General features: G+C 60.3%; 1 protein-coding gene and 1 long non-coding RNA gene across 2 annotated transcripts in view; both read right to left on the reverse strand.

Annotated features, from left to right (window-relative positions):
- Positions 1-14,560, reverse strand: part of GAS6 (growth arrest specific 6) — a 28,458-nt gene extending 13,898 nt beyond the window's left edge. The window contains exons 1-6 of the mRNA XM_025000184.2: positions 14,335-14,560; positions 13,980-14,146; positions 4,549-4,573; positions 3,255-3,317; positions 1,106-1,228; positions 299-421 (exon numbers count right to left, since the gene is read on the reverse strand). Of these exons, the coding sequence (XP_024855952.1) occupies positions 299-421; positions 1,106-1,228; positions 3,255-3,317; positions 4,549-4,573; positions 13,980-14,146; positions 14,335-14,407 (574 nt within the window). The 5' untranslated portion in view covers positions 14,408-14,560. The remainder of the gene's footprint in view (positions 1-298; positions 422-1,105; positions 1,229-3,254; positions 3,318-4,548; positions 4,574-13,979; positions 14,147-14,334) is intronic.
- Positions 6,480-13,572, reverse strand: LOC112449102 (uncharacterized). Its single transcript, XR_003037599.2, has 2 exons — positions 8,702-13,572; positions 6,480-6,890 (listed from the first exon to the last, which is right to left on the reverse strand). It is a non-coding gene; the product is annotated as an uncharacterized lncRNA (long non-coding RNA).
- Positions 14,561-17,864: the final 3,304 nt, after the last annotated feature.

The following is a 17,864-nucleotide window of genomic DNA, read 5'->3' on the forward strand; positions in this document are numbered from 1 at the left end:
ATCACCCCACCCCCTCTCCCCGAGCAGCAGGCAGGCCTCCCAGCTGGGCTGGCTCCGTCCACAGATCTGAGTGAATCAGCCTGTGTCCCGGCTCTGGGGCCCGTGGCCACGGACAAGCCTGGGCATGTGCTGTGTCTGCGGGACACCCTCCTGCCCTCCCTCCAGAGCCAAGGAGCCAGCCACAGCCTCAGCCTCTTGCAGAGGAGCCAAGCGACTGAGGCTTCAGCCTGCCGACTTCTGGCAACTGCAAAAGCGAACAGGCTAGCACAGAGGCGGGGGGGTCCTGGGTCAGGCTCACCGAGGCAGGTCCGACTGTCTGGGGAGAGCATGTAGCCCCCGTGGCAGGCACACTGGAAGCTGCCCGGCTGGTTGTAGCATATTTGGCTGCAACCCCCGTTCTCCTGGCTGCACTCGTTGACATCTGGGAAAAGGACACGGAGCCAGAGGGGACCCATGACCGCCTGGAACACTTGGCAGCGTCTGCAGCCCCAGCCCCGTGGAATCCACCCCCAGGTCCTGGGTGGGGGGCACAGGGACCCAGTTCTGTGGCTGGACAGCAAGGTCTGAGGGGCTCAGGGCTCCCTCTGCAGCAAAGGGGTGCCTGAGGGTTCTAACCAGGTCCCAGGGGTCTCCTGCATCTTCTCTGCTGACCCAGCACGCTGCAAACTCAAGGAGGGTGGAGGTGAACCTGCTCTCGACTCCCTTCTGATCAGTGGGGGCCCAGATGGTGTGCCTCAGGGAGGGTGTGCCCCCCCGCCCCCCGGCGCCCTGGAAGAGCTGGCCTGGCTTGGGCACTGCTGGGGGCTCCGCATGGTGGCTTTTCAAGCTGGATGGAGCCCTGCCCGGGGCAGCAGGACACCCGCTGTCCAGACGTCCACGCCCCCAGGAGGACTTGAGAGGCTGAGGGCCCCATGCACCCATCTTCTCCTTGGGAGAGGACCAGCGAGGGTCCTGTGTCCCCACACAGCTGGCATCCCCTCAAAGTCTCCTCACTCCTGTTGCAGCCAGACAGGCTGGTGTGGCTGTGTCCTCTGCCAGCCCAGGCCCTTGGGCGGCCCTGAGGGGTGTCCTGACACCCCCATCTCCCCAGGCAATGCAGCCTTACCCCTGTCGCAAAGTCGCCCTGCCCAGCCGTCTCTGCACTGGCAGTAGAAGTTGCCCATGAGGTCCTGGCAAACATGGGTCCCCTTCTTATTGCAGGGGTCTGGAGAGCACTGGTCAGGCAGCTCTGAGTGGAAAGCAAAGAGAAGGGGACCCTGAGCTGTGAGAGCACTGAGGCGGGTCGGGGGCACTGAGGTCCCCCTGCGGGTCCTGGCTGGCCACACCGAACCCCACCTCCCCCGGAGGGTGTCACAGACCAGGCCGGCCAGGCCCCGACTGATCCCAGGAAACTCAGGTCAGCTTGGAGGGAGCGGCCGCCCACCCACCAGGCTAGAGGCTGGGGTTGTGCCCTGGGGAAGTGGGGGAGAGGCCAGGCCTGGCAGGGTCCCAGAGCTGGACCTCCCAGGGAACGGGTCACAGGGCCCTGGCAGGCACAGGAGGCAGGTACAGGTCCCCACCTCCCTGTCCAGCTTCCCCTGAGACTCAAGCAGTGGCCCCTGCTCCCTGAGCGCTCAGCAGGCCCACGTCCAGCTCGCTTGGAGTGTGCCTGGGACCCCTGGGCAGTGGGGGACGTGCGTGGGGCCAGGCAGCTCCCGACCCGGATGGTCCCACTGTCCCCCCGCAGCACCCAGCATGTCAGAGGCCCCACGGGAGGGGCGGCTGGGCAAGGGTGTGTCCCCACCCAAAACACTCAGTTAGACTTAAGTTATTGCAGAAAGACAAGCCCGAGTTCATTACCTTCGCCTGGAATTTGCCTAGAATGCCCAACACCACCCCTTACAAATCTCAGGGTCCCCAGGCCGAGAGGGCAACCCCGCCTTCTCCTGGGGGCGGACAACTCCCAGCAGGAAGAATTCCACCTGCTTTCCTTTGCTGCCTCGTTGGGAAGCTCATCTCTGGGGCAGAGTGAGGAGTGTGTTTGCAGGTGTCCCAAGCTTCTGAGGAATTCGGTGGACGCAGGCAGCCCGCGGACAGGCTCTGGGCTGAGTCCTGACCCAGGCCCCACAGGAGGGAGGTGAATGGTTATCTGCCCGCTGATGGCGGGGGGAGGGTGCGGCGGGGAGGCCGCCCTGTGCACTGGAATGCTCGGCACCTGCCGTGGTCAGTGGGGGCCAGTCTCATGGCTTCTGCTCCTCCTTCCAGAAGTGTGAGGGCAATGGCAAGTTATGACCTGGGCAGGGCATGCTCAGAAGAGCAAGTGCCAAGACACTGCCCTCGTGGGGACAGGCGGGTCACAGACGGCTGCACCAAAGGCTGAGGGGGGCAGAGATAACGTGTCTGCTCCACGGGACTCTCAGGCCAGAGCCAGGCCTGGAGTCAGGTTCAGCTGAGACGTGTGTACATGTGGATGAAAGCCATGTGACCGGACACCAAAAATGTCAGTGTTACCGTATGATAATTTAAAGTAATAATAATAATAAAGATGCATGATGAGCTGAGGGGGAATCTTGCTACCTTTACTACAAACGGCTAACCTGCAAAATCTATCATCAGCTCCTACAAACCGAGAAAGGCAGGCAAAGAATGTGAACAAACCATTCGCAGAGAAAGAAACACGTGAAGCTTGGCTTCACTCGTGAGTAAGAAGAACTAAACTGAATGGCTTGAGGGCCGTTTCCCCACTTTTCTACTGGAAGAGGTAGAAAGTAGAAAGAAGTACAGCTGGCTGGTGCAGGTACTGGGGGCACTCCTGCCCTCTGTAGGGATAATGGGCCAGGTCTGAGTCAAAACTGGGAAAGGACACAGCTTTCCCTTCGTACTTCTACTCCTAGGAGCTTACCCAGCAGAGGTGCTCAGGGAGACAAGGAGGCCACTCTGGTTTATTTGTTACAATAAAAAACTGGAGAGAGCCCAGGAGTTTGCCAGTGCACCTTGCTTACCAGGCATGCTGCCCACCAAGTGGGCTGAGAGCATTCTCAGAACCAGTGGCTGCGGTGAAAGGGGACTCTACTAACCAGGATGTGGGCCCAGACGGGCCTTCCCTCCACCTCGCAGAGGTATGCACTTCATGCCACACACACTTTGGCTCAGGGCAGAGGGGGCTGACCTCAGGCTGTGGCTCCGAAGGCCACAGGGACACTCAGGGCCCCTGGGAATGACCACAAGACCCCAAGATCCCAGACTCAGGGGCTGTGAGGCAGGAGCACACTTACTTTGCACACAGGTGACGAAAGCTGGGTTCTTTTGGTACGGAGATCCATGTTTATTGATGCATTCTGCAAGACAGGGAGTGGGGTGTCACCCCCTGACAGAGGCGCTCATGCTGACACAGAATTTTAACACCAAAAATGAGCAGGTGCCTCCAACGGGCAGAGCTCTGTCCAAGGGGCGCCAGCCCCTGTGACTTTGACGGGGGAGGCTCCTGCCATTGCATAGAAGGCTCTCTGGTGGCCCTCGGGAGGCTCTCTGACCGTGGCAGAGACCTGAGCTCCATCTCAACCTGACCCTGTTTGGAACAGCGCCCTGGGTTTGATGGAGACCGAGCTCCTCCCCCCACTACTCAGTCGACTGGGCCTCCCCACGGGGCCGGGGCTGGGGAGCAACCACGTGCATCTGGGCACAGTGGGTGCTGAGCCACTTCACTGGCCCTTCAGGAGGTTGCTGCTGCTCAAGCAAATTGGAGGACGTGGGCATGAGCAGTGGACAGGACCAGAGGCGGCCAGGGGACCACGGTCGCCCTTTCCTGAGGAAACAAACCCGCACACCCAGGAGCAAGGCCACACGGGGCCCGGGCTGGGCTGCCCGGGGCCGACCACAGTCCACTCTGCGAAGCGCCTCTAAGAGGCTGCAAGGCCAGCGGAAAAGTGACCCAAGCGCACTCGACACAATCAGAAGGGAGAGCCCCGGATGCCTCTCTCGTGAGTACAGACGCCCCAGCAAGCCTCAAAACAGCACTGATCAAGGAGCAGTTCCCTGGGGACTTCCAGATCGCCCTGGAGAGACGGGCCGTCTTCCTCTTGTTCCCCCAAAGTCCAGCGGGGCTTTCCAGCCCCCCTCCCCCTCAACACTCACAGAGACATCGCTGCTTGACAGCCAAGGCGGCTTGCTTGCACAATCTTGTCGTTCGAGTTAAGCAAAATCATCTCTAATGTTCCCAGCTTTAGTTAGTCTTATGGTGTCAATAGCTACACCCCACACAGACAAGAGCTCCCCGGGGTCTTTAGTAACATCACAGCGGGGAGTCCTGAGACTAAATCAACCATATTCCCCCGTTAACCAGCTGAGCTGGGGGTCAGAGTGGAGCGGAGGTTTGCCAACAGCGACACTGGCTGCAGGGTTAGGGTTAGGGTTAGGGACACAGGCCAGGCTTTGCTCCGTGAGCCCGGAGGTCCCATCTCTGTCACGGAGCTCTGTCCCTCCAAGAACAACTTGGTGACAAGGTCTTAGCAACCTCTCCTCCAACACATAACGTCTCCCCGACTAAAGGAGGCCATGATTTCAACTTACCCAAGTACCTTGGATAAAAGTACTCCTGTGGAAAGAGAAAAAGAAAGGCAGCGGTTAACTGTCAGAGTGTCTGGCGTCTGAGCACCCCCATGGCCGCTGGGCTAGGAACCTCCCCCTCCTCCCAGGAGGTAGGTGCTTGCAGAGGGCGAGGGCGGGGGAGAAAGCTGCTTTCTGCCTCTAAGATGGCAGGGAGGGGGAGGGGAGGAGAGGGGAGGGGAGGGGGGAGGGGAGAGGGGAGGGGCAAGGAGGGGGAGGGGAGGGCAGGGGAGGGGAGAGGAGAGGGGAGGGCAGGGCAGGGAAGAGAGGAGGGGAGGGCGGGGGGGGGGAGGGCAGGGGAGGGCAGGGCAGGGCAGGGGAGGGGAGGGGAGGGCAGGGCAGGGGAGAGGAGGGGAGGGCAGGGGAGGGCAGGGGAGGGGAGGGCAGGGGAGGGGAGGTCTGGTGAGGGCAGGGCAGGGCAGGGAAGAGAGGAGGGGAGGGCAGGGGAGGGCAAAGGAGGGCAGGGCAGGGGAGGGGAGGGGAGGGCAGGGGAGGGCAGGGCAGGGCAGGGGAGGGGAGGGCTGGTGAGGGCAGGGCAGGACAGGGGAGGGGAGGGCAGGGAAGGGGAGGGGAGGCCCAAGCAGCCCAGGGCTTCTGCAGGGTGCTTGCATGCTGAGACCAGCTGGCTGTAACCAGCAGCCCAGTGCCACCAACAGCAGCTATACCACGTGGGTGAAGTGTCTTTCAGGAGGATAAGAAACATGTTGGAAAGAACCCAGCCTCAGACTCTGGTGGGAGGACTCCCAGTAGTTCCTGTGTCTGTAAACCACGCCAGAAGAGGACAGAGGGTGTGAAGGGCAGGTCCTTTCAGCCATGACTGCGAATTACAAGGTTGGAGCTGGGCAGCAACTCTGGTCTCCAGCTGCCATGGGGCGGGGTCACAGCAGCCCGCCCCTGCCTCTGCCGTCCCTCAGGGCTGACGGCGGAGCCGTTTGGTCCTAAATCCCCTCCCCGAGGAAACCAAGTGACCTGATGTTGCCAGCTTGCTGGTGTCTAATCCTCCCGACCACCCTCCCAGGAAGGTCGCTCTCAGCCCATTATCACAGATGAGGAAGCTGAGACTTCAGGTCAGCCGCAGCCCTGCTTCCCCATGACCCTGCGTGTCACCTCCATCACCCGGCTGGGCCCCCGGGCCTGGGGGCTGGGTGGGGGCGCCTTGGGCAGATGCAGTCAGTTCATGCTTTTAGAAATAACGTTCTGGTAGGGGTGCTTCTTATAAAACGATATTTTAAAAGCAAAGATGGGACCAAGTCCAGGGCTTCTGAAGCACCAGCGAAGGTGACATCCATGCAAACGTGATAAAGAGGCAGGCGGGGTTGGGGGGAGGGGCCTGCCCCCTTTGGCTCCCAGGCCTGCTCCCTACAAACCGGGCTGCGTTTTCTCCTCCCAGTTTCAGTCCTGCACCAGTTGGCTCTGGGAACAGACAGACAGGTGGGTTTGGGCCCCTGTGATGAGCACTCTCGGGGTCTCCCGGGATCTGTGGGTCGTGGCATCTGTCTGGGGTTAGCAGGAGAGCAGAGGTCTGCAGTGAGGCTGCCGTGGGCTTTGGCCATGTCGAGTGCCACGGCACAGCACATCCGAGCCTCCTCTCCCTCTGCTTCTCACGAGCCATCCCCCGAAGGGGAAAGGAGAGCCGTTCACATCCCCGCGGGGCCCAGGTGAGGCTGGGACTCCCGCCCCCATGCAGCCCTCCCTTCCACCAGCCACGCATGCTCCCCGCCCTGAGCGCAGATGAGCCGGGGACACCCACCCCCAGCTCCGTTGACCTCTGCGGATGCTGCCCTCCAGACACACCGCGTCGGTGGTGCCTGAATGCTTTTGTCTGGAGTGTCCGGGACCTTTACCTGGGTTACCCAACATGACAGGACTCTCACATCACACTGCAACAAATCCAGTTGTTTCTCAAACAGTGAACTGAGAATTTATTGCTTTCTTTAACCTGTAGCTGTCCACAACTTTAGTTCCAAAGATCTCTACTCTTTGAAAGCAGGCTGGGTGTCACAGCAGTTCGCTTATTGACAGGGCGGACACAGGTGTTCTCCCCGGGAGCCAGAGGGGAGGGCCCGCCAAGGCCCAGCCTGGCCAGCACCCCGGTCTCGTCCAGAGGCTGCTGCTGCCCAGGCGCTGGGCCCCGAGAGCGTGAGGCTCAGCACAACCCCTCCTGCAGGCAGGCGCCCAGACTCCCTCGGTGCCCGCTGACCCCGCAGGGCTCCACACATCTTCCTGGCAGAGTTCAGACAAATGCCTTCTTCCCTTCCTTCCCCCAATTCCTCTCCTGAGATTCTCCCAACTAGGCGCGGAGGACTCTGTGAGACCAAAGGAAACGCGGACGCTACTTCTCAGGCCACGGGCCTCCAAGATGCCCTAGGCCCTGCTCTCCTGGAGGACCCCAGGTGGGCCCCCAGGCACCCTGTGAGGGCACTGCGTCCCCCCCGCCCTCAGACACTGACGCACAGGCTGCAGGGAGGCCCTGGAACAAAGCCCTGATGTCACCAGCCAGAGGCACGGGTGACCTGGGGCCTGCAGCAGCTCGGCACGTGTGTGCGTGCGTGTGACTCCCAGGGCCGCAACACCCCTCCATCCCCACAGCCATCCCCTCCCACCCAGCCTGGCCCCACATGACAGGGGCCGGGCAGGGTTCTCCGGGTCCCGGTCACATCAGTGTCAGGACGAGCTGCCCTGGATGCTATGCTCAGGGCCTGGGGCAGGTGGCAGTGACCCTTGGGGCGTGGAGATCCCAGCGCCCCTTGCTACTGAGAGCTTCCCAGCAGTCTGCCCCTGCCCCCGGCACATCCCTTCGCACCGCCCCCTATGAGTCCCCACTGCTCCGGTGACCCGCAGCGGCTCAGCTGCTGGCAGGCCCGGGCATCTGCAGGCTCCGGCGGATGGGAGACCCAAGGCCCAGGGTGGGGCCTGAGCCAGGGACTGGAGGGGGCTGGTCCCTCCCAGCACAGGTTGTGAAAGTGCAGCTGAAAGACCTGCGTGCGAAGCGTGTTGTGCAAAACCTCCTGGCGTGGCTCAGTACAGTGTCTCCTGCCAGGCACGAAAATACTCTTGGAAATGGACCTCATAAAACAGGTTTGTTTCCAAATACTGCTTCCCCACAGCAGAGATTTGTAGCTGCTGTCCAGCATCCAATTCTCCCTTCATCCCCAGTAATAGAACTCTGGATTCAGTTAAGCAACAGTGCAGCCAGCTGCAGGACTACACTTCCCAGACGCCCTTGCAACTAGGCGTGGCCGTGTGACTAAGTCCTAGCCAATGGGATACACACAGGGAGCAAAACAGTAAAGAGAGAGTGGGGTACTTTGGTTCTCTGGCCTCCTTGCTGGAATGCAGATGTGATGGCTGGTTCTCCAGCATCTTGCCCACTGTGTGAGGAGGCCTGGGAGACAAAGGCCATGCACTCGTGCAGTGGAGCACAAATAAATCACGTAAGTCCCTGGGCCCCCACCGTTGAGCAGCCCTGGGCAGCCTGCCTTCCACCTTTTACATGAGAGAAAAACACACTGTCTTATTTAAACCACTCTAATGAGGCCAACCAGTCCATCCTAAAGGAGATCAGTCCTGAGTGTTCATTGGAAGGACTGATGCTGAAGCTGAAACTCCAATACTTTGGCCACCTCATGTGAAGAGTTGACTCATTGGAAAAGACCCTGATGCTGGGAGGGATTGGGGGCAGGAGGAGAAGGGGACGACAGAGGATGAGATGGCTGGATGGCATCACCGACTTGATGGATATGAGTTTGAGTGAACTCCAGGAGTTGGTGATGGACAGGGAGGCCTGGAGTGCTGCGATTCATGGGGTTGCAAAGAGCCAGACACGACTGAGTGACTGAACTGAACTGAACTGAATGAGGCCAAAGTACCAGGCTAACTGAATTTGAAAAATGAGTGCAAATAGATGTGTCATGGCCTGCAAAGTGAAGATTTCATGAGTTGGTGAGAATGTTCTGGGAAATGGGCAACACGAAGGCCTTTCTTTCCTTCTCCTATGCTTTCCTGGCGGAGGCCTCTCAGGGCTGCGGGCACTCCCCTTCACAGCACTGGCTGATCATTCACAGCTTTGCTTGGAGACGCTTTTGTTCTCAAGGCCAAATGCAGCTATGATGCTCACCTGAGTGGCTAGGGTGCCCACCAGCAGGACAGGAAGCCACTGGGCTGCACTGGGGCCTAAGCTTCTCCAGGTCCTGAGCCTCCCCAGGGGCCGGGCCTCACCATACCCTCTGGTGACACAGGAGTACCCCACTGTTGGCCAGGTGCTCCTCCTGGCAGCTGTGAATATGCTGGCAGGAGCTGAAAAAAAGCAGGCGTGGAACCTCCTGCGGCCCCAGAAGAGTAGCTCCTGTTGACACGTTACAGGGTGACAGAGAACAACGCATCTTCCTCCAAGTCTGAGCGACGCTCCTGCCCCCTCTGACCTGTCCCTGCCCACACATGGTGGCGGGCCTTGGGGGCTTGGACAGCATGGGAGCGGGGGAGGGAGAAGGACATGCCCAGCAGCTCCTGGTGAGCAGGGGGCCTCCACCAGGAGCCCACGGAGCAGAAGGGCAGGGCAGGAGCCAGCAGAGATGGCCTGGCAGGAATGAGGCCTCATGGTCTCAGGAGCTGGGTGAGGGCACAGAGCATGAGGGCTTGGGGGTCATCCCACACCCAACTCCTCCTTAAAAATTACTTTAAAACGTAACGACCTGCACTCTCCCAGGGTCACAATTACAGGCGTACACACGTGACTGCAGTGAGATCACTGGACTGAAGTCACCATCACAGGGCCAGGAACCCCAATATCTATACTAACTCTCAAACCCACCAAAGTCTGCAGCCCAGAAACAGCTCCCACCTCTGAGCCCAGCAGACACAGCACATCCCACACGTACCGGCAGAGCTGGAGTAAAGCAACAGCCCCGCTGGGTTTACAGCGTCCCAGCCCAGCCACTCGGCATCTCAGAAACCAGGCTGTGAACATCAGCTTCTTAAAGGGCATTTCCTCTCTAAGTCCCACAAGCAGACCTGCAGTGTCCTTCAGAACATCTTTCGTTTTTCCACAGATGCTGAGCCCGTGGGCGCGGACGACGTATCATTTAGGGGCCTGTCCTGTCATTAGGCCGCAGGGCCCAGCTCCGCACTGGGCTGACCCCCCGGGAGTAGCGTGTATGAGGGCTCAGGGGCAGCAAACGGGGGCCAGACAGAGCTGTCCCTCCCCCAAGGCCATCGGGGGAGAGGCTGGCCCATGTGGGGGCCCTGCGTGCCCCCCGTCTAACCAGCAGTCTGCAGGCCTCTGGGTCGTGCGGAGTCAACTCTGGAGAAAATTCAACAGGCCAGACAACTCAGAGAACCCGCCCCTGCTGGCTTCCAGTGGAGGAAGCCTGGGAGGGACTGGGTCCTGGGGGACGCCTGGCTGCAGTGAGCAGGGGGCTTCCTGGACAGACAGGAGCTGGGGCTGAGTCTGCACCCGTGGGGCCTGGTCCCATCCTTGATGGACCCTCAGGGGGCTGAGGGAAGTGTGCCTGAGCATCTGAGTGAGTGAATGTTAGGGAGCTGCTGTCACGGTGGGGTGGCGCGTGGGGGGCAGTGGGCCTCGGCTATCCTGGAGGTCACTGGGGGTGACAAGGTCCCCATCGCCTCCTGCTGGGACCCCATTTCTGTGCCCCTGAGACCCCTCAGGCCACTGCAACAAGGTGAGACTTGAGGGAGGGCTTGTCCCCTCCCTGGGGGTGTCCCCCGCCCCAAGCAGCACTGTCTGCGGACGTGTGAGTGCTGAGTCTGTGACCTGTGAGCACCGAGTCTGCGACGTGTGAGCACCGAGTCTGCGGACCTGTGAGGACCGAGTCTGCGACGTGTGAGCATCACTGTCTGTATCTCAAACAAACGAGGGCTGGAGGACCAAGACCTGGAGCCCCCTCCGACCTGCAGGCCTCAGGTGGCCCCTGCGCTGGGAGGTGGCGAACCAGGCCTGGGCCGAGGGTCAGGCTGGGTGAGTCTTTCATCCAGAATCCTTTCCTGAAGCCAGGGGCACTGGTGCGGGCTCTGGCGCCCGCTTGCACTGAAGGACCTAAGTAGGAAGGTGACTGTTCCGGGCTGGCGAACTTTTGGGAGAACTCGGGGAGGCCAGCAGGGCGCCCGGCACCCAGAGTCCTCTGAACAAGACCCCAGGAGGAGGACAGTGCTGGGAAGACAGAGTAACAAGAGAGGAAAACAAGATAAGAAGGAAGTCTAATCACAGGGCTCCAGGGGAGGGCAGGGTGGAACACTCCTGAGGCTGGAAGAATGTGGAGGAGACTATTCGTGCCTGGAGGGAAGCCTGGGAAGCACTGGATGCATCAGGAAGGCCCCAGGCGCCTTCCTCTCCAGGCTCCACAGCCCCCGGAATCAGGAAGGTGCCCACAGCTACCTGCTCAGAGGAGGGGCCCGTCCACAGACAGGAAGGCGGCCCAGGGTGGAACAATCTGCCTGGGCAGGAAGCACCCAGAACACACCCAGCACAGAGGGCACCGCCTCCAGGGATTCCAGAGCAGGCACGTGGCCCAGAGAGCCGGCTCCAGGTGCCGGAGCCCCCACCCAGCCCGGGCACAGGGCGGCCGCCCCCACCTTCTGCCCCACCCTCAGCCCTGGAGACACCGGACACGCTGCCCCTCTGCCAGAAGCAAAGGGCCCGTGGGAAACGCTCACGCAGGCGTGTGTGGCTGTGATGGGGCAGCCGCACGGAGGAAGTCCTGCCGCGGCTGGCGGGTGAGGACAGGCTGTCCTGGCAGCGGCCCCTTGATCTGGCAGCGCTCTCAGCCCAGAGGCCGCAGCCTCCCCGTCACACATTGGGATGCACGGGGCTCCTGTGACTTCCTGAACTAAGGCCAGGGCCTCGTTGGGGTCACACCCACACACGATCACAAAGAGCCAGGAATCTGAGGGCAAGGAAGTGATGCTTCTCAGGAGAGCCCAGACTCTCAGGAGCCGGGTGCCCATGCGGGAGGTCACAGGACCGCCTCACCTGACTAGCTGCTTTTCCAAAGGTTTATTAGGAGTGAGTTGTGTTTGCAGGGTCTCCCCCAGTCCTGGAATTCAGAACCTCCTCAAAGTGAGGGAAAAGATGGCGTGGACGCCTGGAGGAGCATCTGGTCGACCAGAGCAGAACTGGACACGAGGAAGTCCCCTAAGCACCAGCCCCAACCCCCGACCCAACCCGAACTGGCTCCTCCAGAAGCCATTGCCCCTTGGTGAACGCAGAAGGAGCCGGTCCACCCGGGAAGCTGGTAATAAAGGGAAAGGTGTGACTGATTCGAGGATGGGTCAGGAAGCAGGACAGCATTCTGAAAACTCACACGCGGCTTTGATGTGCAAGGAGTCCACACAGGAAGCAGGACAGCATTCTGAAAACTCACACGCGGCTTTGATGTGCAAGGAGTCCACACGTTCCTGACGGGGTGGATGGGGCGGGTGTGGGAGGCAACTCCCCCTGGAAGGGAGGGCAGGACGCTGGGGGAAGTGCAAGGCCCTGTGTGACGGGGTGGATGGGGCGGGTGTGGGAGGCAAACCCCCAGGAAGGGAGGGCATGGCACCAGGGGGTGCAAGGCCCCGTGTTAAAGTCGCTGCTGTGAGCACTGCTGTCCTTGCCCTCGTTTCATCCACTGCAGACAAGGTTCTGGAGGAGGGCATGGCCACCCACTCCAGTGTTCTTGCCTGGAGACTCCCATGGACAGAGGAGCCTGGTGGGCTACAGTCCACGGGATCACACAGAGTCAGACAAGACTGAGTGACTAAGCACAGACAGGGTTATTACAAACCTAAGAGCAGCTACAGTGGGGCGGGGTAGGCTCTGGGAAGGGTGCGCGGTGACCAGTGTGCGGTGTGTCCAGCCCAAGGCCTCTCTGTCCTGCAGGAGCAGGGCCTGGGTGGGGCAGGGCTGGTGCGGGCGGCGGCCTCACTGCCCTCAAGCCTGGTCACCTGCAAGCCCCATCCCATGCTCTGTGGCAGCCAGTGTTCCAGGCTGGGCCTGGGACTGGTAGGAACACACTTATCACACACCCCGCAGCCGGGCAGCAACCCAGGCAGCCAGCACACAGCCTGTGTGGGACCTTCAGAAACGCTCCTCGGAGCAAGCTCCCCGGGGCCAGCAGGACTCATCATCATCAAAGAGACGGGAGGACAGGCAGAAGAGATGGGGCGGGGCAGAACTGCTGCTCACAAACCGGTTAACACGCACCGCTACTGACACCAAGAGTCACCGGTCACAGCTCAGCCACTGCAGCTGTGGGCTGTGCCAAGCCAAGGAAGGGCACAGCTTGGTCATCGCCATCAAGCTTGTTTCACATAGGGGACCACGGGGTGGGTCAAGCCAGCCAGTCAGAAACGCGAGTCACGTAAAAGCCTGCATCCTTCACACTTATTTGTTCACTGCACGAGACGATTATTCCACCCCAGAAGAATTCTTTAAAAGAACTATTCTAGTAGAACCAAAACCAGCTGTGAAATCATCCTGACCTCAGGGTGTGGAGCAAGGCAGGGTGAGCCCACCCCTCTATCAGCCCTGCTTCCGTGCGGGGGGCTCCTGGGCACATACCCCAGCCTCTGCCCCAACTAAGATGGCACAGTGCACCCAGGGCCACTCCCCGAGGCCGGCTGCCTGTCGCCCCACATTCTTCAGGACGTTATTAATAGAAACTTGTCCTGAGCCAGCACCTTAGGCTCCTGCAGTCTCCGCGGTTCCCAGGGCGCACCTTGTGGCCGCCTGGCCCGCCCTCCCGCGTGTGCCAGCCCTGATCGGTCCTCCCAGTCCTCCCTGCCTGGGACCTGCTGCCTTCCGGCTCGTCCAGCCCTCCGTCTTTGAAGCTAAGGCTCCCGCCTCTAGACAGGGATCTGCGGACAGCCCCACCCCCACCTCTAATCTGGCCAAGGGGGCAGGGAGGCAGGAAACTGTTCGGGCTCTCCAACCATTTATTTCGTTTACGTTTTAAGCCGGACCCTACTGCTTTCTGGTTGAGCTGTCAGAGTTGCAGTTTCCTTCAAGGCGGCTGCCTTCCGAGGCCTGCGGCGGGAAGTGGCTGCGGGCGTCCACAGGACCCCCCGCTGGCATCGGCCGCCGCTCCTCCTCTGAGGGGCACCTGGCATCACCGGGAGAACAGGGGCTCGAAAGGAGGAGGCCTGAGGGTGGCCGGGGCGGCACACAGCACCCTGCCCTTCCGCCGCCGCTGCCCGCCTCCCTGTATAAGGGTCGGTGTGCCCGCAGAAAGGTTTGCCGCAGACCCCCGGCTCCCGTCCGTGCGCGCGCGGACCCGGGTCCCCTGAAGGGTGGTGCCGCGCGCGGGAGCGGGGGTCGAGGGGACCCGCCTGCCCCGACGCTCCGCTCGCCTCCCCAAGGCTCCGGGCGCACGCCTCGCCGCCCCGCGCGGCCCCGCGCTCACCGTCTCGGGGTCGTTCTCGAACACCTCGCGGGCCTCCTCCCGGCTGCACAGCTCCTCCACGCACTCCCTCTCCAGGTGGCCCTGCTTGGCCTCCTCGAAGACCTGGTAGGCGCGGCGCTGCCTGGGCCTCAGGAACTGCGCCGCCTCGCGCGCCCGCAGCATCACGGCTTCCCGGGCGGGCGGGAGGAGCGGGGAGAGAGCGGAGAGGCGCCGTCAGCGCGGCGGCGCCGGGGCCCGGGCGTGCGGGGCCGCGGGGCGCGCGGGCTGCGGCGCCGAGGCGCCCCTCGCCCTCCGGGGGGCGGGGTGCTGGGGGGCTCCCGGCCCGGCGCGCCCCGCGGCCCCGCGCGGTACTCACTGTGCGCCGACTCGGAGGCCAGCAGGAGCAGCAGCAGCGCGGTGCCCAGGGCGGCGGCGGGTCCGGGCGGCATGGCGGGGGGCGGGGCGGGTCGGGGCCGGGGCCGAGGGCCAGCACTGAAACCGGGGCCGGGGGCCGGGCGCGCGCGGTCAGAGCGCCCGGGGGGCCGTGGCGAGGCGCGGGCGCCGAGGGGCAGTGGCTCTGGTCATCCTGTGCGGGCGGCTCTGAAGGTCACATCCCGGCGGCGGCACCGCGGCGCTCGCGCGGGGCTGGGCGGGGGCGGCGGCGGGGGCGGGGCGCGCGGCAGGACCGGCCTCGGGGCCGCGCGGGGCGGGCGGGGCGCGCCTGCCTCTCCGCCGCCGGGCCGAGCCGGTTTTCTCAGGAAGATCAAAGCCCAGAGGGGCAGCGGGTCTTCGGGACGGAGGCGGGGAGTCCCCCCTCCCCCCGCCCCCGCGCCCGGGAGCTTCTCCCCAGTCGCGGGTTAAGTTTATGTAACCGGGCGGTGCGAACGCGGAGAGGAGGTCACGCGAGTCCAGCCTGTCAGGTACAGACGGACATTTACCAGCCTCCAACCTCTTTCCACCCCGTTCCCCGACCGCGCCCCAGATCTCTGCGTCCTTTCTGAAGACTTCATTCCGGGGCACGTATTCTCAAGACTATGTACCCACCAAAGGAGAGACAAACTGAAGGCAAAGCGAGCCCCACTGGGGTCCAGGGAGCGAGATTAGATGATGTCCTTCTCTAGTTTCTGTTTTTACGGTGATGACGTTGGAAAACCTCAAGGGCTTCCAGTAGCCGTTTAAACCAAAAGCTGCGTTCTCTCCTTCTGGGAGACCAAGACTTTCTGTCTCTCGTCCTGGAGTATTTCGCAAAGTCACAATAAACACACACACACAAACAAGCAAAACCAAAGCAGGGCAGCCCCCTCGGGGGACCGGGGCAGGTAGCCGGCCGGCGCCGCCTCGGGGGTCCTGACCGGAGCACGCGCCCACGCGGGGCAGTGAAGGGGCGGCGAGGCACCCCCACCCCGACCTCCAGTCCGCACCTGCGCCCACCCCACCTTCTCTGGCGGGACAGTGAGCGCCGCTGATGGCAGATTTCTTGAGGTCAAAGGTTTGAAGGGGGGATAGAAGGCAATGGCAGCCCTCTCCAGTACTCTCGCCTGGAAAATCCCATGGACAGAGGAGCCTCGTGGGCTGCAGGTCGCTGAGGGTCGGACTCAACCGAGTGACTTCACTTTCAGTTTTAACTTTCATGCATTGGAGAAGGAAATGGCAACCCACTCCAGTGTTCTTGCCTGGAGAATCCCAGGGACGGGGGAGCCTGGTGGGCTGCCGTCTATGGGGTCGCACAGAGTCAGTCTTAAGCGACTTAGCAGCAGCAGTAAGCCACTTAGCAGCAGCAGTGAACGTGAATATGTTAATTTCAGCGAAAGGGATGTTCCCCCGAAACCTCTACAGACAGAATTAACAATTCAATAGCCCGCACCTCTGCCCCTGTGTCTGCGCTCTGTTCTCAGCTGCCCACCTCAGCCGGACTCCAAGAGCAGTGACTCAAAGCTGGCTTGGAATGGCAGGCGCTTACACAGAACATTGACCACGTTAATCTTCCTGCTTGTCCTGAGAAGCACTGCTGTCAAAAATCTGGGTGAGGCAGAAAATCCTTTAGTCGTGATTTACACCAGATCTTTAATTAACTGGTGGCACTTCTGTTATTGGAGGTCCCAGAGCTTCTTGGATCTGTGAGCTTACAGTTTTCATCGAATTTGGAAAAAAAGTTGGCCATTATTTTTCAGATGCTGTTTCATGTCCCTCAAACCTCTCCTCTCTTCTGGGAACTCCAGTGGCACATACATATGGCTACTTAAGTTTTCCCAGAACTTACTAAATGCGCTTTTTTTCATTTTTTCTCTCTGTATGATTTTGATATTTTCTGTTGTTGGGCCTTCAAGTCCCCCAGTCTCTTCTTTTGCAGCATCATATCCATCCATCAGTGCAGGGTCTGCTTCATCTCCGACGTTTGTTTCTGTCTCTGGAGCTTCGCCTGAGACAGGAGCAGAGCTAGATGCCCTCCTGCTGCAGACCCGCGGCGGGCCCCCGCACCAGGGACTCTCCAAAGCCTGTGAGCAGAAGGGATTGGAACTCTCCAGGCCCTGTGAGAACCTCGGGGTTGGCGCCTCTGATCATTTCAGGTTGTTCTTTCCCAGTCTTGGGAGTCTTCCCGAGGTTGTAGCAATTCAGCCAAAGAGGTCTCAGAAGCTCTGTCTCTGGGCAGCGGTCTCCCGGGAGGGAGGGAGTGGCTGGGGTCCCCTCCATACAGCAGGAGAGGTCTGGGCCCACCTCACCTGTGTTCCGTCTTGCAGGGTCACTCTCGTTGCCTGATGGCATTGTCTGGAATGCCATCATTTCCTAGATTTGTCTGGTTCTGCAGTTGTTTCAGACTCTGCCTGGTAAATCAGACAGGAAGTTGAGTCTGGTCCACATAACACTGTCTTGTCCAGAACAGAACCCTCCAGACATAGTTTAATGAAGGATTTTTTCCCCCCAAACCATGTTTCGCACCCACTGGTAGGTACTTGGGGCCTTCCCGGGTGGCTCAGATGGTAGAGAATCTGCCTGGATGCAGGAGACCTGCGTTCAGGCCCTAGTTTCAGTGTTTTGGTAACCTGCGGTTTTTAATGATGTAGGGTAGAAATAGGAAAAGGAGGACGTCAAGGCTGTATATTGTCACCCTGCTTATTTAACTTCTATGCAGAGTACATCATGAGAAATGCTGGGCTGGAAGAAGCACAAGCTAGAATCAAGATTGCTGGGAGAAATATCAATAACCTCAGATATGCAGATGACACCACCCTTATGGCAGAAAGTGAAGAGGAACTAAAAAGCCTCTTGATGAAAGTGAAAGAGGAGAGTGAAAAAGTTGGCTTAAAGCTCAACATTCAGAAAACGAGGATCATGGCATCTGGTCCCATCACTTCATGGGAAATAGATGGGGAAATAGCAGAAGCGGTGTCAGACTTTATTTTTTGGGGCTCCAATTATTTTTTTGGAATGTGGGAGACCCGGGTTCAATCCCTGGGTCAGGAAGATCCCCTGGAGAAGGAAATGGCAACCCATCCAGTACTCTTGCCTGGAGAATCCCATGGACGGAGGAGCCTGGTAGGCTACAGTCCATGGGGTCACGAAGAGTCAGACACGACTGAGCGACTTCACTTCATTTCACTTCAGTTCAAAATCACTGCAGATGGTGATTGCAGCCATGAAATTAAAAGACGTTTACTCCTTGGAAGGAAAGTTATGACCAACCTAGATAGCATATTAAAAAGCAGAGACATTACTTTGCCAACAAAGGTCCATCTAGTCAAGGCTATGGTTTTTCTAGGAGTCATGTATGGATGTGAGAGTTGGACTGTGAAGAAAGCTGAGTGCCGAAGAATTGATGCTTTTGAACTGTGGTGTTGGAGAAGACTCTTGAGAGTCCCTTGAACTGCAAGGAGATCCAACCAGTCCATCCTAAAGGAGATCAGTCCT

Source organism: Bos taurus, chromosome 12 (assembly GCF_002263795.3).
Source record: "Bos taurus isolate L1 Dominette 01449 registration number 42190680 breed Hereford chromosome 12, ARS-UCD2.0, whole genome shotgun sequence".
In the NCBI taxonomy this organism is placed as follows: Eukaryota; Metazoa; Chordata; class Mammalia; order Artiodactyla; family Bovidae; genus Bos; species Bos taurus.